Below are 26,811 nucleotides of genomic sequence, written 5' to 3' on the forward strand. Positions count from 1 at the left end.
TTAGGAAAACACATCTAAGAAGTGTAGTTCCAAACTAGAATCAAATCTATTAGAGCAAAAAATTTATTATTTCTATTGAACCCTATTCTCAAAGTCTATTTCTCTCAGAAAGAGTTGTCTCAACTTGTTGGAGAAAAAATGCGACATGTCGAAAAACATTAGGATACAGATACAGACTATAATTGTAACAAGACAGGCACCGGCCCTTCTTCACAAAAGACCTTGGCAATGCTCTTAATTCAGACAGCTAATGCTACTCAGTTCTTGCAGATAGAGGAATAATAAGAAAACATGACATTTCAGCTCCCATTGCCTACACTTCTCCGGTGTATATAAAGTTTTAAATACTTCCCAACATCAAGTACAGGTGTTGGAAGAAAACAACTACATATTTGCAAATATGTTCTTTCAGGATTCTCTGTCGTGAGGGACTTGAGTTAACCGGTGGGCATATATAGGTACAAGGTACACCAGGGGTTAGAGACAAACCTTGGTAGAGAGAGGATCCAGGATGCAGGCTCTGGAGCAAGGTCAGGGTTGCAGAGGCCATGGCTGCGGGGAGGGGCTGTCAGCACAGCCCACCATGTGAGGAGAAGAGCCAGGAAGGAGATGTTTTTCAGTTCTTCCCCAGGCCACTGCACTCCCATTGTGTGGGAAGCCCCAGGTCTAACACAGGAGCATGACCAGAGCTGTACAAAAAGCAGTGCTTAATAAATTACATATAGGATGTCTGCCTTCAGTTTGTGCATGAAGAGTATAAATGTCTTTAAAAGAATGGACTGAGCAATAGCTCTGAGGAACAGGGTTTGGGAATGTTGGTTGATGAGAAGCTCAGAAAGCCAACTGTATCCTGGACTGCATCAAAAAAAGCATGGCCAGCGGGTCCAGGGAGGTGATTCTCCCTCTCTGCTCTGGTGAGACCCCACCTGGAGTAATGTATCCAGTTCTGGAATCCTGAACACAGGAAAGACATGGAGCTTCTGGAGCAAGTCCAGAGAAGGGCCATGAATATGATCAGAGGGGTTGAACACTGGCTGACAAAGTTGGGGTTGTTCAATCTTAAGAGGAGTAGGCTTTGGGGAGATCTTTAAGATAAAAATCAGCGAGAAAAAGTTCTCTCCTGGGACAAAGTCTGATACAGTATATCCAAGATTAACTACTGTGGTGTAAAGGAACAGAATTTAGCTTGGAGTCTTGCTTGTCTTTAACATATTCTCCATGAACACTGTCATACTGAATGAAAACCCAGGGAGTCACAGGGTTATGTTAGAGACAGTATCTATATGAGAACTGGCAGAGACTGGCATTAAAAGGGGTGGTAATAAGGCTCTTCACTTAAAAAAATACACTGATGCCAACTCAAGAGCATCCAGTCTGTCACCCTGTAGCTCCACAAATTATAGGCCACGGTTTGCTCAGATGCTTTCCACTGTTAAAACAACCTATAAAGTATATAACATGGTCTATGACTAAAAGCAATGAGCAGCTTGGAGGCCTAACAAAAATGCAAATACAGATAAAAATCATAGTCACTCTCAGTGTTAAGGAAAATGTATAATGAAATACAACGATGAATAGCGTAAGCAAAAAACAGATCTAAAAAAACTACTCCCTGCCAAAATAAACAAGAAGCAGAGAATGCATAACTCTGAATTCCCATTTTTATTTGGAGCTTAACTGGAATGCACTGGGGGCAAAGTGCACCAATGAACAATAAAAATGCAGAAAGCCCAGCTATGTATGTTGCCTTCCATTACAGAGATGGGATTGTCTGGGCACTTACTCTGTAATCACACGCTTATCCAGCCCTGCTCATCCAGGACACTAATGCTTCCTTCATGTCAGCAGATGCCCAGTGTCACACACCTGGTGGGACTGGCTACAAAACTTGTATACAAAAATCTACAACAGTATAAGCTGTATGTTTAAGCAGCATAAGCAATAACTTCCCTTCAATAACTGAGACTGTATTTAGGTTTCTAAATCAAACTGTGCATCATATTCATTATAATAGATTTGGCAGTAAAATTAAGGATTACCTTCTCTTCTCTTGGCCCAACTATCCTTGTAAGTGTAAAATAATCAATTCCCCCAGGAAATGGAATGCTTGCTGTAATTCCTGAATCTACTCTGCATGATCTGGTTGCTGTTAATAACTGTGGGTATACATTCTTGTCATAGGTGCCATCAACACAGTAAACAGGCAGTTAATCTCTTTTATTATGTTTGGTACACTTGCTAAAACACCTAGGTAACATGTTTATGGTCAGTTCTGGTAAGCGAAGACAAATTCTGCGGCTTACCTTTGGATTTTCACTCTAAAATATTTGAGAAATATTGAAGTAAACCCAAAGGTACAAAGCAAATGTATACAGCACTTGTACCAAAATGTAAATATACTTTGGTATGCAGTGTATGTTAAAACCAAAACACTACATCAAAGTAATGTTAATGTTGTGACCAAAGCCAACAAAAGCAACACAATTCATCAGAGGTGGACATTCTGGCCTTAGCCCAACCTACTGCATGTACAGCAATTTGCTGCATCTGATTTGTTAACAGCTGTGGGCTAACACATAATCTCAGCATTCAGTCTTCAAAACATCCATCTCTATTGTGAAGTGAGATTGGAATAAAGATATTTTACCAAATGAATTTGAAGCTACAGGCCTGAATTCTTGTGCTAATAGTTTTCCTACAAAAAAATTATGTTTTACAGCATCCCTGTTATTTTTTTAGAAACACGGGTTAAAACTGGGATTCATAATTATTAATTACAAGAAAACAATGATATATGAAGCATAAATACTTCCAGGGTTCTTATCTCATAGAATTTCTAAATTGAGTGAGCCCAGGCCTCTGATAGCTGATCGAGTACACAGATGAATAAAAGCTCCCATGCCAACTTTCTCACCTTTGAAATTCTGGCCTGCTATAATTTAGGAGGTTACAACAAAAAAATGTTTAATATGGAAAAACAATATGATTCTGTGAAGATCTGTACAAACCCTCGATAGTATAGTCCCCTTGCTGACTCAAGTTCTACTCCATCCACATTAAATTATCATTACCAAACTTGAATAGAACTCAGCATAAATTTTGATTTCTTTCTCCCTTCTTGGAGAATAAAAGTGAATATCTTTACTAAATAGTTTTCCTCCATCCATTCAGAGTCTAATAAATGGCTACTGCTACCATTGCCTTCATCACAAGAACCCTTTCAGATTCTGTGTCCTTCTGAATCCTTTCAGTATATTCTCCTTCCCCATGTTCAGGACTCACTTTGAAGTTGTCATCCACTTCAGGATGAACACTAGGGTATCAAGAGGCCTCATCCATTCTGCAAGCTCAAGATGATAGATCTGCTAAACTAAGATTAAACACAATTATAAAATGTTCTATCCTTTGAACCCATATTCTTATGGCATTCAGGGAAATTTTCAATTCACTCACCAGTGGAGCAAGAGGCAGCCCTCTCCTCACGGCAGGTCTTTTGATATGTTGAACCTTTCTGGAACTGAGGGGCAATGATTGTATCAGCCTCACCCTGCTTGTCACCACTTTCTCTGTACTGAGAAGTCCCTCAGTGGTTAACACATCCACACACCTCCTAGGTCTCACTCACTCTTCCCTTGCTCCTAACTCGTGCAGAGACTCGTGGCCAAACCATGGCTGTCTACACCAAAACTGAGCCTTGAGCCATGGCTGGAGCTCTAATGTACCAGTGGAATATAAGCAGAGGTAGTTGTCCAAGTTGTAACTACTGCAACAACCACCTTTCAAGCACCAAAATAAACGTGCTGTGCCTCGCCATTTTTTTTTTTTTTTTATTATTATTAGTCTTTCCAGCAGGTTATTTCAAACATGCAGCTGCAACAATCAGCTGCAGCTGTAAAACTATAGTCTCCAGACTGATACATATGAAAAAGCTTCACAACTTTTGTTTGATGTTTTAATGAATAAACATAGGCTGCTCCAAGCCTGTCAAAACAAATCAAAACAAAGCCACCAGACAAGCAGCCATGCACTCTCTGTGCCTGTTTTTTGTCTTCGGTGTCTGAAGTCAGTTTTGAGGTCAAGTCATACTGTGTGGGTATTGGCAACTTGTCTGCCTTTACAGTTTCTTGCTGATTTATCCTGGTGAATCAGAAGCACTATCATGGTCCAACAATTAAGAAGGTGGGGAGAGAAAAAGGGAGCAGCTTGGTCTGTGTGCTCTTGGTTACTTTGCTTGAAGCATTGCACAGGCACTATGAGAGGAAAAACTGGTACCTACTGACATCAATACCTGCTTAATGGTTTCTTCTTCCTACAGCAATGGAGACAGTGAGGCAGGAAGCCTGTGTGCCCAAAGTAGGATACAGCATATAAATCAATAACAAATTATCATCTACCCAAGAAATTGCAAAATAAATGATCACAAGTGATAACATGTAGTAACGTGTAGTATTCTTTTATAATGCAAATATAAAGCCTCTGAATCCAATTTTGTGTAAAAGAATAAAAGCTTCTTATCTAGTTCTTCCTCCTCATCTATTAAGATTCCTCTCTTCCTCACTGTACCACTATCTTCACCCTCTATTCCCAAGGGGTTCCTACTGACCCTCTGTACCACCCCTAAAAGCCAGACCTGAGCAGGAATAAGTGGAATGTTGTCTCCTAAAAGCCATCTTGGGCAGTGCTGTGGTAGCAAGCACTACTATTAGTGCTTTATAAAAAGCACTAATAAAAAAGCAGTATTAAAGCAGTAAAAGCAGTATTAAACAGACATGAGTAGCAATATAGATGCTTTCTTCCGCTTGTCCAGAAATCCCCACACATTTTTCTGTAACTTTTCAAAAGAAATCAATGGAAGGATATTATTTCTGAGTAGTCAAGAGCACTTACTAAATTGTTTTCCCAGACCCAACTTCAGGCATCAGTGCTTATCCTGCATCAAGAAGCCCATCTGTATTCGGCGATGGAAAAGGCAGGAGCAAGGAGAATGGAAAGTGCCTGGGAGAAATTCCTGGCCCACAAGACTTCTGTGTGGCCCTCTTTCAGCCCTGTGCTAGCCACAGCCCTTCCCCAGAGATCTGGAGATTACACTTGGTGTTATAGCAGCATGTGGGCTTTCTATTTTGCTGCACAGACATACATGAGATGCTGCTGATGCTGCTTTTGCATTCCAGGCAGCTGCTTTGTAACTGCAGTAACAATGCACTTTATCTAATCTTACCAAGATGTCACTCTGTAGCAATGTTGCCTGTCTGGTAACTTCCAGAGAAGTAATTTTTTCAACTTTTGGAACTATAAGAGATATATTCTCTTATATGAAAACATCAAACGTTTTCCATCATTCTTTGTTGACACTATGAAGGAAAAGTGTCCCACCTTTGCACATGGCAACAGCAAGCTGGACCAAATGAGAAGCTCCTCAAGCTCCTCAAGTAGCTGGGTTCTAAGGTATGATCTCTACCAGTAGAGATTCAAATAGGATTTGAGAATCAGTGGCCACACTTGCAGCTTTCACCTCCCTTAATTCAAAAAGAAGCAGTGGCTGCTTTGATCCCAATATTATGTTGAAAAAGCCACCTGACTTGAGTTACCTTTTTTTTGGTGAAGACATGCTGTAAAAGGTTCGTTTTTTCTAACTGCTCATACACAAAACTGGTAAGCCACCAAAATGTAGACACATCTGAAGTGAATTTCATAATAGATTTTTTTCCTTCTCTTATAAAGAGAAGATTGGCTTCCCTGAAATGAGAAAATCACAGTATATTCTAAACAGCAACCCTAAAGAAGTGTCACCAGGACTGTACTGTACAAATACTAACTCCAGATCAGTATGAATTAATTCCAAATGCCTACTGCAGTGCAGTTATAGCACATTTTAAATGACATGCTGGTTAAATAAATTCCTGTGGGAGGTGGTCCCCTCTATGTGACCACAGGATATTTAACTAAGAGATGTCAGTAATGCCTTTCATTAATGGTAATGGCTGCAATACAGTGGAGGAGAGGAATTACCTATCAGGCTTCACATTCTATGCATTCCTCAACAAGTGTGGGAATAGCTAGATGTGCCCTAAAAGTGCTAACTAATTGCACTTGTGGTGACAAATGAGGCTTCTGAGGATGGGAGAACAGAAACACTATGAAGAAGCAACCCATAATGGCATGACAGTGACTATAAAGATATGGCAGATGCTTCTGTACTTTGACTTAACTTCCAGGCAAGCATCTTTGGCACAAACACTTTTTCCTCAAGAACAATAAATTTTTACTTTCTACAAAACCTGTTCCAGTAAAAGCAATTACTCGAATGCAGAAGTGAAATGCCCAGCAGGCACAAGCATGTTATAATGTCAGTCATTTGCCAGTTTTAAAGAACACTCAAAGAACTACAAAGTATCACAAATTTTAAAGCTGCATCAAAACCAATGTGGCCAGCAGGTCAAGGGAAGAGATCCTCCCCCTCTAGAGGGGCAGAGACACCACCACCCCTTGCCCTTTGCAGAACTGCACCCAGCTCTGGGGTCCCCAGCACAAGAAAGACATGGACCTGCTGCAGTGGGTACAGAGGATGCAATTAAAACTGCCCAAGAGCTGGAAGAAAAAATCCTCTCAAGAAAGACTGAGAGAGTTGGGGTTATTCAGACTGAAGAATGCTCTACATGGACCTTCTAGCATTCTTTCAACACTTAAGGGGGGCTTCTTATTAAAAAGATGGAGAGACACTTCTTACTAGCATCTTTACTGAAGCTCAAAGTTTCTGATTATGAATATGTATCCTCTACTTAGATGGTATTGCTTCCATGTATGTATATCCATCTTCCACTGGAACTAGCAGAAGCAGTTCAGACAGTCAGAAAATATTTCAGTGCCCTTAGTGATGCAGTTCCTCATATGAATGTCCTGTAAATTTTTTTTCATATTGATGGAGCATTTTCTGAGGGATCAGGGGAGCTGTGGTGAGGCTTAAGGAAGCTGACTGTACCCGTCTCAGCACAAAATGATGCCCCACTGATTGCTAAATTGGACCTTGTTGGGTTTGTCAGTTTTCTGCAGATCCTAAAAAGTTCATAAATACCCAAGCTTATGTCTTTCACATTTGTTCTTCTCCACACCATTCTTTTCATTGACTATACAACATTTTTGTCCTCAACTTCAATTTATTAAAAAACTGGTCCTGTGGCACCACTGTGTACATGCTGCCATACAGTATCTCTGCTCAACACACAGTACCCCTGCTTATAGCCAAAGGTAAGAATCCAGTGTTCCTCTCTTTTTTTTTTTTTTTCTTCCTTAAATACGTATACAGCTGGAAAGAAACAGCAGAAAAGTAATATTTGCAGATGATTGTACCACAGCACAACAGCTGTCTTTGCTCAGCTTGATATCCAGCTTACAAACAATGGAAACTTTCACATTAGTTTTAGTGAGATTTAGATCTCTTCCATGGTAACCTAAATACAGGTCTACTGTGCATGCATATCCTGCATCAGGATTCTGACAGCTGAGCTTCTCCTTTTCAATTATCTCCTGTTTCTTACGAGTTCAGTGGTTTATGTTGAAAATTAACTAGTTTTCTAGGAGATAAGTGCCTCTGTCTTTAGAAAAACTTGGATAGGATTCATCTTATTTGATGCAGATGTCTTCACTGTCTGTCTGACTAGTGACGCTTGGCTTCATCCAGAGCCAATACATTAAGAGTGAAAAAGGCACTTCTGTGGTATGATCTATCTGAGCTAGATAGATGTGCACTTTTGCATGTCAGCGAGTGTAAGAAAACCTTTTTTTTTTCTCAGCTGAGTATCAAGACAACCTAGCATGAACAGATCTGATTTAGATTCTCTACCCTGTTGACATCTGTCCTTGATCAGAGGATCCCACCCCCAGGTGGCCCAAATTGGACACAGTTCCATATTTAATATGACTAAGAAAAAACAAAATCGAAGACAATGTCTGTGGAATAAACACTCCAGTGTTTTCACCCTTTTACTGCCGTGACACGAAGTCAGTGGCTTAGCAATCTAATCAGAGATGGTTTACTGAGCCCTTACCTTTGGGGATAGTAATCTGACAGCCCAGGTCACAGTCCTGCTGCAACTGATAAAAAGCCACTTCCTGCAGCCGAGCACGCTCCAGCTCCGAGAGGCTTTGGACAGGAACTGACTTCAGCCGAACGCTGCGCCCTGACATGCTGTTCCAAGTGAAATCACCCTACAGGAAATCAAATGGAAAAATATGAAGCATCATATGGTATGCACAGTTTAATAAACAGAATCCACTCTTTTGCTGCTAGGAAAAACAACTCGGGCCCTCTTTTCTAAAAAGCCATTTTCTTGGACCTCTCTAGCCCTGCGAATATCTTTGTTTTCCTAAGAGCAGCATTCCGTAAAAGGAGTCAAGACATGCAGAAAACAAAGTCAATTCCGTCTGAAATCATTTAATCAAGTGTCGTTGCAAAAACGTTAAGATTCCAGTAACCAAAAGCACAAAGCAAGCAAGGAAAACAAAACCAAAAAACCCCCCCAAAACACCCCTTTTCTGCTTGCCCCATTGTGCTCGCTTTGAACAGTACTCAGTCATCACTTCATTCCTTCCCCCACATAGTCAGGACCTCCACAGGTCTGTGGACAACATGTATCTTATCTCCTTCAACTTGCCAATCCCACTCCACCAGGCTTTTCAGAGAGTCCTTTCTCTTTTCTGACACACACCATCCCCTCCTTATGATGATATAGTGTTTAGATCACGATCAACTGCAGGACAAGCTTTTTCATGTTTTTGAAAAGCTGTAATAACGATGTATGTGTTAAAAGTTACACAGGAAAACAGCATGAGATATGCTACATCTCTGTAAGGTACCAATTATGTTTGGAAAGCAAATCAAAAGCTTTAGTTGTTCCACTTCCCACCTGTGCTAACATATACAAAAAGCTCTTCTCTTAGCTAGTATTTAGCTTGGGCGAGAGAAATAATCATCAGTGCTAAGCAAGCACACAAACAACCTTAAAGGCTGAGAGTTAACTTCAAGCAAGAATTTAAGAATTCATCAAAGCATCATCAGAGAGTCCTTTTAGCACTACAGGGAAAGTAAGAAGAAATTGTTTTTCACTCTAACCATGTTGAAAAATAAACCAAACTTGTCAGTAGATATACCTTGATGCAGCTGTAGATAATGGAAAAAACTCTCATGTATATCAGAGGAGCTATAAAGAGAAAACCCCCAATCTGCCTTCCATCACAACATGGTAGACTTAAAATTAATGCACTTTATCCACATTTTAAGTGCCCACTTTCAGTTTAAATTTCAACATTTGTACTTTCACTGCATGCCCATTTTTTAACCATTCTCTTAGAAATCATCAGTTCTGCACATGCATCTGCAAAGTACATCCACTGATTTTAAAAGATACTGGCTGAAGGTCTTTATTAATAAATCAGTAACATTCGACTTCGCAGCTTTGCATCCTGTTGTATGTAAACATTTTTGTGCCCATTTCCACATATTTTGCCTATATATGTATATACATATGTGCAAACATACAACCTGTATATGCATTTGTGTACAGACACATCAATATATGTGTGCCTATCACTCCTTATGTTTATTCACATGAGACAAAAATAATCTGCAAACATGCAGCTCAGAGGAACTATACATTAAACACTGTTTCTTCTGATACAAGAAGTATGTTTGAATTTATCAAGCAAGATTTCTTTTGTAGTATTTTATGTAAGTCACTACTCAACCATAATAAAGTTCTTACCTCAATGTAAATAACTGCCCATCTGTACACTCAAAACATATACTATGCTCAATGTCTTTATGGTATTTACATATACATGGGCCACATATGCAAAGTTCTGCATTAACCAAGTATTTTACCATTGGAATTTGTTCCTTCATTTTTTTTATTCTTCATCTCTTCTTGCCTTACTGTTGATCAGCTAGATTTAGCAATCTCAAACTAAAGGTTTGCATGGTGACACAAGCCAAGTTGACTAGGTTAATTCAAGCAAAATCAAAGCAGCAACAGTCACATAAACCTTATTTGCAAAACTGGAAGTAAACATTTACATTTTTTTAAAAAAGCTGTTGTCATTTATAGATAAGAGTGATTAAGAACAGATTCCACAACCAGACAGTGTCTACTAAGAAACTAATTCCTTTCCAACTCTGATAATATAAATGAAACTTTACAAGTACAGAAGTATGCAATTCAGTCCTCATGAACATACAACGTCCAAAATGTTCTACAGTCAAAATGCTTCAGAGAGATAAAAACGGGTCTTAATGGTAGCTTTTGGGTGTATTTTAACTATAGATCTGTAACTGCAAGCAAGCAATGTACCGCTGCAATGCCACAGCTCAGCTGTTAGCCCAGCCAAACAACTCAACACAGAGAGAAAGGCCTTGATAGCTCTGGTACAGCCCTGCATTAATATTCTGCTCTGGGGACACTAATAAGACTCTTTGTACAGAGTTGTGCTGCTTTATACAAGCAGAGCAGCCAATTCAGAAATCCTACCCAGGCTAATTTCACCTTACTACGGCAACACCCCACCTCATTTTTTCATAGGAGGTAAAGTGTTTAAGACCCCATGAAAGAAGAAAGCCTCCAACAAAATTATAAGGACTGTTCCTTCCAACCTGGAAGCCTGTAAATTCCCAGTATGTCCCTCTCTCTCACTGGGTTGGCCCTGTGTGGCTAAAAACAGTGAGATGCAAGTTCTGCACCTTCCAACGCCAGGACAGGTGGCTAAGCAGTGATAAAAAATGGGGAATCACTCTGTCCAGCTGGTGTGCACTAAAGACATTCCTCTTTTAGGTTTGATGGATTTTCTGCTAGGTCACATTAACATAGGTTTTTACTGTGCTAGTGGAACACATGACTAATTAACCAAAGTATTTTTGGAAAATCATCTGTTAGGGCCAATGGAATTTTCTCATCTGCCAAAGTGAGAAGCTCAAGAGATGTTTCCTTGAAAATGCCTATTTTAATTGGCAAATCCATATTGTCTTTTACATACCAAAAAAATAATATTTGATAATTTAATGTGTTCACAGACTCCTGTGCTTTGCTTGACACAAGACACATTGAAAGCCTCATCTTCCTTCTAAAGCACTGTACAATTTTACATACAACCTGTAAATTACTATGAAATCAACAAGGCTTGGGAGTATTGAATAGAGTGATCAGCCTGACAGGACACAAACTGCTAATTGCAAGGATGCTTTCATAACTGATTTTATGAAACATTAAACCAGACTAAAAGCCTTTTCTGGTTTCTTCTGCCAACCAGTCGCTTTTTATCCCTCACAAATCTCCAGCTTCAGCTGCATTTTCTCTCTAGTCCTGACACTAACATCTTCCTTCCATTCCAACGAGCAGTTCACTTACTGGGTAAGTAACAGAAATACCAGAGCAGATGACTCAGCAAAGGAGATGACTGATTAACTGCATCTTGTGCCTTTGAGGGATTTGTCCACCTTTCCCATATTTCTTGTCCACTGTCATAAGCACATTTTAGTAAGATGCAGATTGCAGTTTTACTAATATTCTTTCAAGCATTTATTTTAAAATGGGTTGTACGTTCAGTGGCCCCAAAATAAATGTTAAGAGGTACATCCTGACCTGTTAAGTACCTGACGTACCTAAGTAACACCAGACACTTAAATTACTCCTAAGCACGTGGAGGCTATTCTTGTGTACCTGACATCTTTCTCCTGAGCCTCCAACACAGTCCTTAAAATGACTTTTAGTCATCCTCATATTTTGTCCTTTGTCAAATGCAAAAAACAGTTGACAGCTTCTAGAACTAAGAAATCCTGAAGACAGAGGCAAAGCTACAGGCAATGATCATAGAACCATAGAATTGGCTGGGTTGGAAGGGACCTCAGGGATCATCAAGTCCAACCCTTGATCCACTACCGCTGCAGTTACCAGACCATGGCACTGAGTGCCACATCCAGGCTCTTTTTAAATATCTCCAGGGACGGAGAAGCCACCACTTCTCAGGGCAGCCCATTCCAATGCTTGATCACCCTCTCAGTAAAGAAATTCTTTCTAATGTCCAACCTAAACCTCCCCTGGCACAACTTGAGACCATGCCCTCTTGTCTTGCTGAGAGTTGCCTGGGAGAAGAGACCAGCCCCCCCCTGGCTACCCCCTCCTTTCAGGGAGTTGTAGAGAGTGATGAGGTCTCCCCTGAGCCTCCTCTTCTCCAGGCTGAACAGCCCCAGCTCCCTCAGCCTCTCCTCATAGGATCTGTGCTCGAGTCCCTCTGTTGATCTCTGTGGAGTTTAACTTGGGTTGTGCACGGCGTAAAGAACCCCCACACATGGTGGCTTTAGGTAACACAAATTTTAATGCAAGATGGAGAACACAATTTTTATCTTAGTGCATTATTGATATTGTTAATGACTTATTGTCACTAAGATATGTTAATGACTTGTTCCTGTATTCATTTGGGTAACTAGCATGATCAGATTAGCTGTCTACTTTTCATTAGTCTTTTGCTCCAAACCATCTGAAACCACTAAGATCAAAAACAATTATGCCTACTTTTATCCTACACTAGCAACATTTAGCTGTGTGTTTGTATTTAAAATGGTCTCCACTGTAAAAGAATTCAGTATTTTTGCACAGAGAAAGATTATATTGCAAGTAACATCAAATACAGTATTATAATGTCTTAATTCTGTTTGCTTAATTACTTATTTAAGCTTCACTTTATAAACTGCTCCTTGGTCATTTATTTCAACTCTCTCTAAAATTATTTCCAGACTCCTCAGACATAAACTCCCACAATTTGACTCTCAGTATAAATAATCCCTCTCTTCCTCACTACCCTGGTATTGCTGATATTTTGAACCAAAACCAGTTTTGAAGTGAAAGCCAGTCACTCCAGCACAGCTGTATACTCCATCATATGAAACTAACATCCACAATATTGCTCCTGAACAGGATGAGAATGAAGGATATGGGGGAAACAAACTATGTTAAATAATCATTTTAGCACTAGATGCAGCTAAAGACTCAAAGTCTAGTCCTGTACTAATGCCATCCCAGATAACTACCTGAAGATTAACAGAGTTAGGAAACGATGGGATGGTACGAGTGTGCTGTGGCCTAAAACTTTCTGGCCCCTATTTTCAGATGCTCCTCCATAGCCAGCATTGCTAAAGTGGCAGGCAGCACACTGGTTTCCAGCTGGCATTTTAAACTACCACAATGTAGGATGCTCCAGCATCTCCATGCATGGCAGACATCACACAGCTGCTGCCAAGGCATTGCCAGTATCACAAAAGATGACAAGTCTGTCAGATTAATGAAATAGGACCTAATACCAAATATGAAGAAGCACACGACTTACTGCGTGACATCGAAGCATTCAGAGGAAGATATCTGAGCACAGACACACAAAGAATGGGGCCCCAACAATTAATCTTCATTAAGAGACTGACTTCATTAAGGTTGTTATCTAGGGTGACATCCTGTTCCCCTTGACGTCAGCGGCGAAATTATTAATGTAATGTCTCCAATAGGAAGAGAATAAGTACAGTCCAGATGATCCTATGTTACACTTCAGAGCCTTAAATGAAGTTGCCTTATCTTGTGCTATCTTGTATTTATGTGTATTAAATCATGTACACCCAGAAAAAAATATTTTGTCAAAAAGATTACACTTCACAAAGTAGTAATTAAGACATCAAAACTATTTAATGAAAATTAATACACACAGTCAAAGACTGACACCTTCTTTGTTTCTGTCTAGCATTCTGCCTCATTCCCAAGGCTGGAAATCCAGGTACTCAAGATCTGCAATGCAAGGACACTGTAGGACACTGGAAAGCTGACATTCCCTTAAGGGGAGGCAGAATTCAACCCCACAGCAGAAATGCATAATCTAGCAAGACAGCATGAACCCGTGCCCAGGTAAAGATACACATTTCAGAATATTACAAAGGAGATTTCCATTTATTGGCAGAAGGGGAAAAAAAAAAAAGCCCTTCTAACTTTAGCCTACAGATAAACAGGGAGTGAAAGAACAAGCATCCTTTCACATCAGTATTAAAACTGTTAAAATAAAGGGGGAAATATTTCCTGTTCTTCTGCAATTAATCTCTCCAAGTTTTCCAAATGCTTCAGCATACAATTTCATGTTTAGAATATTTTAATAACATTATTTTTAAAAAACAGATGTGTAACGGAGGCTCCTTTTTTGACACTGAAAAATGAAAACAATATACAAAGATGTTGCCTAGCAAAATATTCATTGTTAACATACTGTATTGAAATGTTTATACACCCCAAAAAACAACCTCCAGAATTTAGAAAACTCCATTAAAATACATAAAAATATATGTACCAACTTTCTGAATTTCTTACTTCAGCACATATCAATTTTTTGGAGGAATTAATCCAGAAGCACCACAATAAGAGCTAGAAGGGGCCAAGTACTTTTCTGGAAGTGCAAAAATAGAAAAAACACTTTAAAAAGCCTAGATGCAATTGTAAGTTTTCTTGGTCTTCAGGTAAACAGATTTTTGTGTGTTTTTGTCAGCAAAAGAGAATTAAGTCATATTGCAAAACTCTGAATTTTGCTGCAAGTTGAAAGTACATGCACAGCTGTCATAACTATGACTGCATGCAATAAGAAGCTTAAATGGAGTAATTAAAGTATTTAGACCACAATAAAGTCAGCATTTTCAATCTCAACACAAGAGATCAGGGATAGGCTGGGCTAAGGGAATAACTCTTATCCCTTTTATCAGTTCACATATTACTCATTTTAAGAGATTGGTCCTACATTTTTAGTCAAGCATTAAAACAGGAATAACATGAACTCTGCAAGGTGAAGACACTTGACCCAAAATCAAATACAATGGCTGCATGAGTATTATTTTTAGTGGCAAACCTGCCTTAAACAGAACTGACTTCGTGTTCTGCGACCAACACTAACAGGCACCCAAAAGTCCACAGTGTTCAACTGCTCATGAAGCTGAAGAAGAAGCCACAGCCCGTGATACACTGAAGAATAAAGAACATGTCCTCTCATGCCCTCCCTTGAGCTTTTCCCCCAAGTCAAAAAAAGAGGTGGGCTCCAACCACTTCTGCATCCAATAATAAGTATTGATGTGACTGCAGCCAATGCTTTGGAGAGTTAGAAGTGGCATCTATTTCTATTACGTTCTATATGAAAGAAAAAAGTGCAACATTTTATGAAGAAGAAACTGAAAGACACAATTCACATGTGAGCATACACTGTCATTTCCAAATATGGAAAAATCATACCAACTTGAGTATTTATACACAGCTAAAACTATATATTTGAGTATTTTAATTTATGTCATAGATTCTGAGCTTTTAAGATACATGTAGATTACATTACCTGACTTGAGCATAACTTCAGAATTCATCATGAAGTAAAATTAAAAAATCAATTCCATTACTGCAAGAACTGGGGTTTGACTAATAGCAAGGCCTCTAATTCAATACAAACCCCTGTTCTTATTATTTCAAAGGGCTCAAAATAGTATTTTCTGTAAACTGATATTACGTACAGAATGGGTTTTGGGTCTAAGGAATATGAGATCTGTTGTGCATGTGGAAAATAGCCATTCTGACTGCTCATAAACCAGGTCTAGTTGGAAAACAATTCTAGGGGTTTTTTTATTCTTTTAGGGAGAGGAGGAGGAGAGGGTGTGATGTAGTTGATAGGAACAAAATGCAAGACATCTCCAAATATTTACATTTGGTAGGAGAGTGAGAGCTCTCAGTTACTCAGCTAGGAAGAAGTCCGTACTACCTGGCTTAGAGCTAAAGCTTGAACCAGGCTAGATCACACTCCAGGCAAATGGCCTGATCTGGAAGCTACTGACTAAGATCTGCCCCAGTACTATATTAACCTTGGTAGAGATTGTCAGGATGACCTGCAAACTCACTATGCTCTCTGAACTGAATTGGACACTTCCATCACTCCGTACTATGAAAACATGTTTCCCCTCATGCACATTCTCCTTTTCACAACCAGGGCTGACATAAAGCATTGTAGGAGCAGTTTCCTTATTTAAGTAAGTTTTCTTTAAGCTGTGAGTCCAGCTGCATCTCCAGCCAGCAGTATTGCAGATGTTAGTGACACAGCATGCATGACCTCTTAAAGGCAGGGGCAGGCACATTTCAAACATTTAGAGAGTAAGCAATTAGCTTTTAGGGACTAGGAGGTTTTATTTAATTTGCTACACAATGACTCTACACTTCCATTTTAGTTTTATCACTCTGATGCTGTGTTCATACGTGCAAACACTTCCCTGTCCTACAGAAGCTCCCAGGCTCTCCCAACCTGGGAGAGCTCTGAGTTGCAGGGCTCTGCCAATCTACCCCAGTGTAATAGGACTGTGTTTCTTGCTTTGGTTTTGTTTTCTGCAGGTGTTATTTGTTTGTTTGGAGGTTGTGTTGTTTTTGGGGTTTTTTTTTTTTGGTTGTTTTTTTTGGTTTGGGATTCTTCTTTTTTAAGATCTGGGATACCAAATGCCACCCACATAGACAGCTGTTTTGATGAATGTCACTATCCTGAAGACCCTGCAAAGATAAATCTCTGTGGAAAAGTTCAGAAAATAAAGAAAGTCCAATAGTTAGGGAAAATATTGTGAACACAAAGAACTGGCTTTACACTCACTAGCGTTATTCTCCATCCCTGGAGATATTTAAAAAGAGACTGGATGTGGCACTCAGTGCCATGGTCTGGTAACTGCAGTGGTAGTGGATCAAGGGTTGGACTTGATGATTTCTGAGGTCCCTTCCAACCCAGCCAACTCTATGATTCTATGATTATTGTTACTTTTCATCTATGTAATTATTTTTCCTCTGTTTTTTATTGTGTTGAAGCAGTGCATGCACTCTTCTTACAATTCACAGAGGACAATAATACTTCAGATTCTGAGAAAAACTATTTTAGCATTTCTTATTAAATTATTGTGTTTGCACACATGAATCTGCTGATTCACCATTGAGTTAAATACCAAACCAGAATCTAAATATTTTTTAAGAAACCAGTTCAGCTACTCTGGAAATATACAAGCTGTTCTGAATGGATACATAGCTATCAGTCAGACTGATAGGTCACTGTACGTACCTGGAAAGACAATTAAAGAGCACCTCAATACTCATCCTCATCATCACCAATTAACATAGAGGCTCATTAAAAATGCAGCATTCCAAAGCAAGAAATGCAAAACAGGTTGACACAAATAAAACCTCTGTACTGCAACATCGATATTCAGGAGAAAGGTACATTTTGTAAACTCCCCCTCCAACCTGAGGCACCCCAAGTTCAAACTGCATGCCTGCCAGACAATCCACGACTTCTTTCTTTGTTTTTAAGCAGCACATTTACTTTGGACAGAGAAAGGGAAAAATAGCCCATAAAATTCCCACTGTTATGAAAAACAGAAACAATTGCTAGAGTTACAAGCTTCTCGCAGACAGAGCCAGAAGATGAACAGCTCAAGGTCTCTGCTTTCTTCTACACAGCTAACCCAAATTTAAAAATGCAACAATAACAAAGTCAAGCTCATAAAACCTGATGCTTACAGAAACTGTTATTTACCAAACTGAACCTATGCAGCTGCAGCTGTCACGCCACTGGTTTTCAAGAAGCCTTTACCCTCAGAATACTTTGCTCACAGCTGCCTGGATTATAGATCCTTCAGGCACAGAGCATACAGAAAAAGATAAATGTGTCACCACAGACTCCAAAGCAAGCCACCTGAAAAGGGCACTCATATACATATCAGCCTAGTTATGCATTTTGGTTTCAAAATATTAATGCCCCTTCTCATTCCATAGTTTCATTCCTCTCGGGCTGGGAAAACAGACAAGGTCATGAAACTGGTCTGAAAACAAACAGTATTTGAGGGCTCTCAGTTTATTGATGGATCTCCAGAGCCTGGGAAGTGGTTGGCAGTGCCAGTTTTTTTCCCCCTCACCGAGTCAAACCTGTTCTGTTTTCCTCAAATGTAGCTAAAGCACAAAAAAATTAAACCCTGAGGTCACCATGAACATCACATTCAGCACATTTTCTCCCCCGTGTTTATCTCTACCACACTACATACAAGATTACTCAGTTTCCTTACCCATTAACTAAGTCCCCTTGCTTCTTCAGTATTCTTTAGTATTTGATAAAACCAGATTTGAATTAGGAACTTGACTTCAACTACACTGTTCTGTGAAATAGAAATAAAGTAAGAATAACACTTGTTCTGAAGCATCTGAGCCTGTACTGAGCATCTGAGAGTGAGCCCAGCTGGAGCAGCTCTGACTCCCAGGACACCTTTTGCTGCCAGACATCATGAATCTTAGGGGGAATAAAATGATCTTTTCTCTGCTTCGAATCAAGCCAAGAGCTTAGCCCAGAGGAAAGCCCAGAAACAAGGACAAGTTGTTACCAGATTCACCATTGCTTACACAGACGAGTTCTCCCAAGATAGTGCAAGGAGTGGTGAGGAAGGGGCTCATCTCCCCTCAAAAATCCATCTCCCTTGTGGCTGTGTGAGCTCAAAACTAACTATACCTGCCCAAACTCTCCCTATCAGGAGTAGCTGAAAGAGGTCTGGATGCAGCTGCCCTGGCTCCTTAGAGCAGTCAGCGGTTTCTGCCTGACCTTCTCACGCAGTTTGCAGCTTTTTAAAAACACCTTTGAAAACTTATTGCTTGAACAGGCAGGCCAGCTATATTTATAACCCGGTTTTGACAACACTAACTAGAGCCTGAGCATTTTACACAGTTCGCTAAGAAAGAAAAAAGAAAGCAAAAAACACAAACCTTGATAAAGGCACCGCTTTGAAAATAACGTCTGTCATGTTCACAGTCCCCATACACAATGCTGTCATCTATAGTGCGTGGGCAGGAAGCGTAGGAAATTTGTGAGAAACAAACAGTGAATCACCAGTGGTTTTGATGGCAGCTGTGCCCTATGTGGCATTTCACCAAGTCATCACTGAGAGCGACAACTTTGCTTCTTGGCTGGCATGACTTAGCGTGTTATCAGATTGCTCCCAGAGCAGCAGAAACCACAGGATAGAGTTCATGGTAACCACAAGGGAGATCTGTAAATATTTTTTTCATACATTCACCCAGATGCTTCGTGCACCTCTAAATCAAGGTAGGCTGAACAGCTGTGGTAGGAGAGCCCACAATCTCAGCTCACAAATACAGGCAGCCCTTTCTGGCTCAACATCTTGGCCACCAGTACCTACCTTGTACCAGCAAGAACACAGGCATGGGATGTCCCTAATATTGAAGCCTTACACAAAGCCCACAGAAATCCAACCACAGGCCTTCAGCATTTTTAGTGCCTTTTAGATCAGACAGCAAATCCTGAAACCATGCATCTCCTCTCTTCCATTTCGAGTCCCTTTCCACTTCACTCCCCAGGCTTCTGGAGCGCTAAGGACAGCCAGCCTGCTGCATACTGAGTATCACACCATGTGAGATTTCCAAGAAAAAAACCCAATCTTAGTTACAAGGAGAGCTGAATAACATTCCCAGAAAAGTAGTCAGTGATCGTGCTTACATCTCACCATAAAACCAGGGCACTGAAGACAGACTTATCTCACCCTATCAAAATGTTGCAGTCAAGAATTAGGGTCCTGCTCATCATATCACACTGTTACACTCTAGAATTTGTAGTTCTTGTAGTCTTTCTTCAAAAATAAGTTTATTCAGCCCTTGTGCTATTGTTCTTTGAGTTTCCTCTACTGGGGAATTTTTTTCATCTCCTACCAAGTCCCATACTAAATCCAAAACACAATACTATTCTAGCTACTTGAAGAAGAAAATTAGCTCTATCCCAGCCAAAACCAGGACAAATCCAAAGAACTTTTCTTTTTTTTTTCTCTTTGGTAATGCACAGATTTCTATATAAAAGAAATAATGTTTGGGATGAGATATCATAAATTAAAAATGTTCAGTTTATGGACAGGCCATGTAAAATATACCCTAGTCAGGAAAAAAATGGGGAAAAATGAACTATTTATGTTGTCTACTTTGGATTAGGTTCTTCCCAGAGCACTCAAAATTATTAATCTTTAATTGCAAAATGAGCTTGATGAAACCTCTCACTGATAAACTGGTTAAGTGATTCTGATAAAGTATCTTTGTAATTTACAGATAAACAGTGTGAGACCTTTCATTTGTTTCTTATTTATGCAAAATTTCAAGGACTGCAGAGGGGCACAAGGATCAGGAGAACCAAATTAGCAGGCAGCTGAGAATTCCTCTGGCTGATCTCTTGTTACACCAATGACCAATGCTGGCCACAAAAGTCTCATGAGATTGTCAAAAATAGCTACAGAAACAGAATTGAACTAAAGTTGCATTTTTTCAGTGGAAAAAACCTTGAGTTTTGTCTTAAAAAATACTCATGAAAGATACATTTTCTGTGGAAAAAAAAATGATGGCTTGGCGAAAAAGTTCAATAGAGTTTGCAGCTAAGAAAGAGGACATGTCCAGCCCAAAATGCTCTGGGGTTTGCCTCATGGGAGCTGTGATTCAAGCACCTTGCATGCTTGCCTACCTTTCTCCACATGAGAAGAGATTCCTGTGACAGACTGGTTCCTTCACCTCCAGAGATGGCACTGCACTCTGCAAGTCCCTTAAAATTCATTAAAAAGAACCCACGGTATGGAAGAACCACTGCAGAATAGCTTCCAGGAGACACAACAGTGCTGCTTTAAATAGAACCTCATTCCATTTTTGTATTTTCACAGAAAGTAATTGAAAAATGCTGGCTACTTAAGCTTTTCCTAGATTCCTTTTGAACTAGACTGGGGAACCTCAGAGACATACTGGGCTTCCACAGTCATACAAGGATATACACATTAAGCCTGGGCAGCTCAGTTCACTCATAAATAAATAAGAGAAGTGCAACATCTCGATTAGATTATACTTGATATGATCCTGAGACCTGTTAAAATATAGAAGTGGTAGCAAGTTGCATATGCAAAAAAGGCACTTGAATTATATCTGTTCTGTCTGGTCCAGTAACTGTAAAACACCCCATCTGGAGAGTGTGTGTGCCTCAGGAACTCTAAAAAGCCATTAAAAAACAATTAAATGTATTTAACATGTTTGTTGGGGGTTTTTGGGGGGGAGGGTATTTAGGTTTTTTTATCTCATGATTTCAAGTGTTACCTACTAGCAGAAACACATTATTCTGAAAGAGATGATGTAAGTACTTTGACAAGTTATATTAGGCTCTAATAAAAGCCATACAGTGAGATAGATTAAGAGAGAAGATGCAGAATCATCTCCATTTCTGGGAAAGGTAAACCTTAAAAGGAGTTTCAGAGACTTTGGTAAGCTGTTGGAGATTGAGAGAGAAGCACTCATGGTCCTGAAGGAACCAAAACTGAGTTTGCCCAGACATTGTAATCTCTGCTTAATCTCTGACTAACAGGAGAAGAGGATGCTCTGTTTTTTGGTTGTTTTTTTTTTTTTTTTCTGAGGCTTTTGAAAACAGTCAAACATATTCTGAGTCATTGAAGTATCTTGAAAACCTCACTTCACATCTTAGCTTTCATAAAAGCCATACGGTGGTTTTTCCCTTTTTTGAAGTTCTAAAATCCACGTGCGTTGAGTAACATTAGGTACATCCCATACCTTACCAGTGGCTGAATCACAAGAGAAAACTCCCATCTTTGGACACGTTTAGATTTCCCACCATCAGAGAGCCGTACATCCATGTAACTATGGATTCAAATGATGCTTTGGAAAACGATGCAAAAGACTTCAAAAGAAGATTTGGTGAGAAAAGAGTGCAGCAAATACCTCTCCCAGCTCTCAGGGGGAGCAGCACAGCCAGGTAGAAACTCACGAGAGCTCTTCACACATCTACATGGCTCCAAGCCCTGCTTTTGAAAACTTAGAACTGAAAGAGCACAGGCCCTGCTCCTAGAGCATTTGAAAAGACACATCTCCATCCACAGTCTTCAAATGAAAGACACAAACATAAACAAGCTCAGACGCAGACCGAAATCCTATTTTTAGATGAATGAACAGCATGAAAGCTTTCCAATGTCCTCTTTTTACCCCCTTCTTCTATTTCTTCTCTTCCCCTCCCTTCTTCCTCCATACACTTTTGTTGGTGACTGCCAAAGGCTCTCTGCTCCTATTTAAAATTTTTACTGGCAAACTAGCAGACATCCCCAATCCAATTATTTTAATCTGTCTGCTGTTAAGTGACCACAGCAGCTGTTCACCTCCTCCTATCAACATTATTCATAATGTAATTCAAATATGCACTAGTCAGCTGAAAGATCCTCTTCGAATTTTGTTTTTCAGGATCGATTGAGTAAAGTGCTTGGAGAAAAAAAGGAGCCAAGAGTGTGGGTTTCAAGAGTCAGTATGAAGCTCTTGCTAAAAAAGACATACAGACACAGGAAGTTAAAGAGCTTCCACTGCAACATCCTTGAAAAATCAACAGGATAGGTTTGCTGCTGGGTCTCACTGTTGCCACACACAGAATTCCCCATCCTACAGACACAGCAGCAAACTCTACTAACATAGAAATATCCCAGCATTTCAGCTTATTGTCAAAGACTTCTGGTACCACTGAGGTCTAGAGAGCAAACTCTTTTTGAGGTTTACGGAATCTAGGGACTTCTTATCTGCATTATGCCCTCTCATGACCTAAAGGAGATTACTTGATACAGCTCATTAATAATCACAAAGTTTATTCAAGGGAAAAGCAAGCCATAAGCCTTTATTTTGAAATAAAAGGGATTATACACTTAACTATCATTGCAATGTGCTTCTAACAGTCTGTGGATGAATTTTAAGTAATCACCTTAGACATACTCTTTGTTGTCCAAATCCCCACAGAATCTCCTAGGGGAGCTGCTGCATTGGGGTGGCCTCCCATTTGCTGACCTCCTTTAAAAGCTAGACTGACATGCTCTAAAAGAATTACACATAAATTCTCACTTAAGAGTCCATCTCTTCAGAAAAGTCACCCCAGGAAAGCAGCAGGACTTCATAAGCTTAGCAGCAGTACAACAGCTTCCATTAGCTGAAGTTGTGGCTATTTGTTCAGAACCAGAGGAGGATAGGAAAAAAACGTGATATAAATATAGCTCTTTTTAAGAGCATTTACTAAGGTCTGAAGAATTCAACAGCTGCATCCCATTCAAAAAATGGAACAGAGAAAATACCCTCAGCTACAAGAATGACTTTCCAGGGGCTGAGTTAAAATCTGGGTACATTTCTAAAAGAAGACATTGATTTTTAAAGACACTTGGAACACTCCCATTTCACTGTATTTTCACAAGTTGACTTTGTGATATTTGGTATTTGCTTTAAAGCTTTATCTCTGGGAGGTATGCAAAAGTATAGGCAGATCTCAGTGTATGTATTTATGTAAAGAATATATAATGCTCCCGCCACTGCAGAAAGAAGCCTTCAGGTGTGTTCTCTGCACTTTTGTAAAGTGAGAACCTGAGAGAAAGAACTCAAAACTTTTTCATTCCATCTCATTAGTTAAAAGCCATTTTTATTACCTTGCCTTTCTAGGGACCTGAGTAGTTCTTCCTTTGAAGCATACAGCTAGAATTCCTGGTGTTAGGAAAACTATGAGCAGCTCCCCAAGCTCCTTATTCCAGGATGGAGCTGGCTCATATCTGCTGGTGGCAGATTACCAGGCTAAGACCCTCCTGACTGCTCACACCCCTGTCTGAATGTCTACTTGAGTCTCCAGTTATCTATGCAATGTAAATTGAAATTTGCCTTTTTAATATTTTCTCATAATACAGTTCTGGGCCATACAGAAGCATTCAGTATCTCATAGGACTGACACAATTAATGAAACACATGAGCCTGGCTGAAGAAATTATATACACTATATATGAGATGTTTTGGTAAAGACAGATACAAATACCCAAAAATGCTTACAGATGGAACTGAGGGAATAATAAAGAATGAAACATCTGTTAAATGTATATGTTTATTATTCCATAAAAAGGCTACTTCCCTCAAACTTCTCCACTGAATAAACATTAAATAAGTTTTTCCTCTGTGACTTCTCACATAGCATAGAATTAATGAAAGAATATGTTACTGCTGTTACTACTTTGATTATTATTATTGCCCATACATCATTCACCACAGAATGAATTAGATTATCCTTGAGGAATCCTTAGACATTGTGAAGTTTTACTCTTTCCATTTGACAGGGCAATCAAAACCAACAATGGCAAAAGTGCCAAGGAATTATATATGTTTCAAACACTGACACATGCACTATGGGGTGGACCAGACCAGACCTATAGTGAGATTGCTTTCAAAATACAGGACTCGAACTAGATGTGCTAAGTACCACTAAATGGTGAGAAACAGGAACTTTTGGGGAAGCAATTAATTTCATTTGGTTTCCAGAGATAAGAATAAAACTCCAGAAATGCCTTTTTCCCTGTTTCCTCCTGTCCCAGGAGGGAATGTACTAAGGCCAGCTCTGAGGTGTTTGTCTACACTGTGGATAAATTGCAGGCGTGCAGCAAGATGAGCTGAATTCCTATTTTAAATACCAGTTTTCCTGGATGCTGAGTGCCAATAGTTTCCTCCACGCTCTGACCTTTGCTAACAAGGGAGCAGGAACATGAGGAGCACACTTAGCAGCCATCTCCACAGCTACTTGACAAAACACAGGGTTTTGTGGCAAAGTCGCCAACAAATTTCCTGAGCACTCATTTGGCTGCAGCCCCTCCTGCAGTCCCCTGAAACAAGTGGCTGTGACAAAGCTCAGTTGGACCACCCCAACCACCACCGTGCCAACCCACCCTTACAGAATCCAGACCATGCCCCGGATGAAGTCACAGACCTTACAATGTTTAGAAAACAGAAAATAAAATCAAATTCTTGATTTTATTGATTTCATGCCCAACAGCAAAAAATGTCAGCTGTAGAGGAACCTGCCTTTGCTTAGTGCAGTGCCTGCTCTAATTCCCTGAAGTACAATTGCCATTTATAGTGATAGGGCTGGGTGGAGCTTCCCTGGAATGACAGAGATGACAGGATGAATTCTTCAGCTGCTGTGAGAGTCTTTCACCCTAGAGACCGGGCACACATTGTGCTATTACAAAACAATCAAGTCAGTTGCATTTTTTAATTATACTACTACTGGCGTTCGACTCATTTGGTGCCAACCTCTATAAGAACAGTTTCGAGCACTACAGAAATTTAGCCTGAAAATCATCCCAATGACTTCTGTTACTAAAGACTTGAGCTTCCACAAAAACAAAGGGCAGATGTGCATGAACTTCCCTGAGAGTGGGATCCTAATTTTTTTTTTTTCCTGCATTACAGAGCGTAAAAGGCCAGATGAAGCAATCTCCTGATAAACACTGATGTGCTGAACTCCAGAGTCACAATGCATCGTGGTGTTATGTAACTAACAATAAGTATTAGCAACCAACAAAAATGAGTAACAGCTTAAAGTTTCCTGTCTATTACTCTCTTCTCTCAAAAAAATATCCATAGCAGAAAACAGGAGAAAAGCTAGAGCTCTTTCAAGTCCATTAAGGACTTGGCTATTGCCTATGTATCCCACACATAAGTAGCATTCATGCTACAGTGGACTACATAGAAAAGCATGAAACAGAGAAATGCAAAGAGCATCCATAGATTGCAGTGATATAGTTAATGTTGTCCTCCTCCCACATCTTTTCCAAAATGTTAAAACTGGCTTCTATCTGAAAGCAAATCAGAAGACAATAGCACAAATACCATCCACAGTTCACACTTCCAAGAGTACTCTGTTTAAAAGCAAATAAACTCCTAAGTTACTCTTTCCAAAATAAGCTCTATTTTTCATACCAGTTAATATTACAGAAGAATTTTCTCAAGTTTATTGATGGTGGGAAAGAGAAGTAAAGTTAGAGCATTATTTTCTTGTAGAGAACTGAAATAACACTTTTTCCAGATTTCCACAGAGATGTTCAGTGGAAAAATGCCCAGTATCCTGAAACATTTCTCTTTGGAAATTAATTTCACTCTTTCCTTCCCATAAAGTCTTTTATGGATGTGCAGAAAAGCACACAATAAAACAGCATGCAGTCTTTAAAAGCACATTGAAACAGCCATACCTGACATCTGAAATGTCTACCTGTATGGAGACCAGGTTTATTATCCTGTATTCCAAGCCAATAAAAAGTTTCTACTGCCCTAGAAAGTTTTAAGAGTTGGGGTTTTTTTGTTTTGTTTTGTTTTTTCTAAATATTGCTTCCTAGGATTGCTTTGGAAGAGAATCAACAAGTTCTATTTGAATTAGTTGCTCTACACAAATAGCTGCATAACAGAGAAGTGCAAACTCCTGTACTCAAGCCTCAAGCTCTAAAGTAAGAGATTAAGATGCCAACTATTAAAGCGTTACCACGTTTCAGGTTGTAATTTATTTTCAATTTCTCTTGTAGTTACAGAAGTAATTCTAAAAGCCATCCATCATTCCTCCTGTTAAAGACGGCTTTACAAAATGTGCCTGCTTGGTTTTTTTTCACTGTACCATAGGTGAGAAGATAAGAAGCATTTCAGGGATATGGAGCATTTCAGACTGTACAAGATAAACAGTTTGTAAAACTTTAGATTACCCAGACAAAAACTTTCTGAGAATCCTAAGAGAGAGAGCAGGAGAGGGCAGGATGAAGAAGGGAGAGGCACAGACCCAACTCATTTATCTCACTGGAGAAGAAAGCCATGGTATGTTCCAGAGCAGATAATCATTCCAGCTACAGTGCCTCACACAACCAATTTAAGTTTGCCTGGTGTT

General features: G+C 39.6%; 1 protein-coding gene across 2 annotated transcripts in view; it reads right to left on the bottom strand.

Moving 5' to 3' along the window:
• Nucleotides 1-26,811, bottom strand: part of ARHGAP6 (Rho GTPase activating protein 6) — a 319,928-nt gene that overhangs the window by 50,496 nt on the left and 242,621 nt on the right. For both annotated transcript variants that reach the window (XM_071748061.1, XM_071748050.1), the window contains exon 2: nt 8,046-8,205. In XM_071748061.1, coding sequence (XP_071604162.1) covers nt 8,046-8,205 — 160 coding nt within the window. The remainder of the gene's footprint in view (nt 1-8,045; nt 8,206-26,811) is intronic.

Source organism: Heliangelus exortis, chromosome 1 (assembly GCF_036169615.1).
Source record: "Heliangelus exortis chromosome 1, bHelExo1.hap1, whole genome shotgun sequence".
In the NCBI taxonomy this organism is placed as follows: domain Eukaryota; kingdom Metazoa; phylum Chordata; class Aves; order Apodiformes; family Trochilidae; genus Heliangelus; species Heliangelus exortis.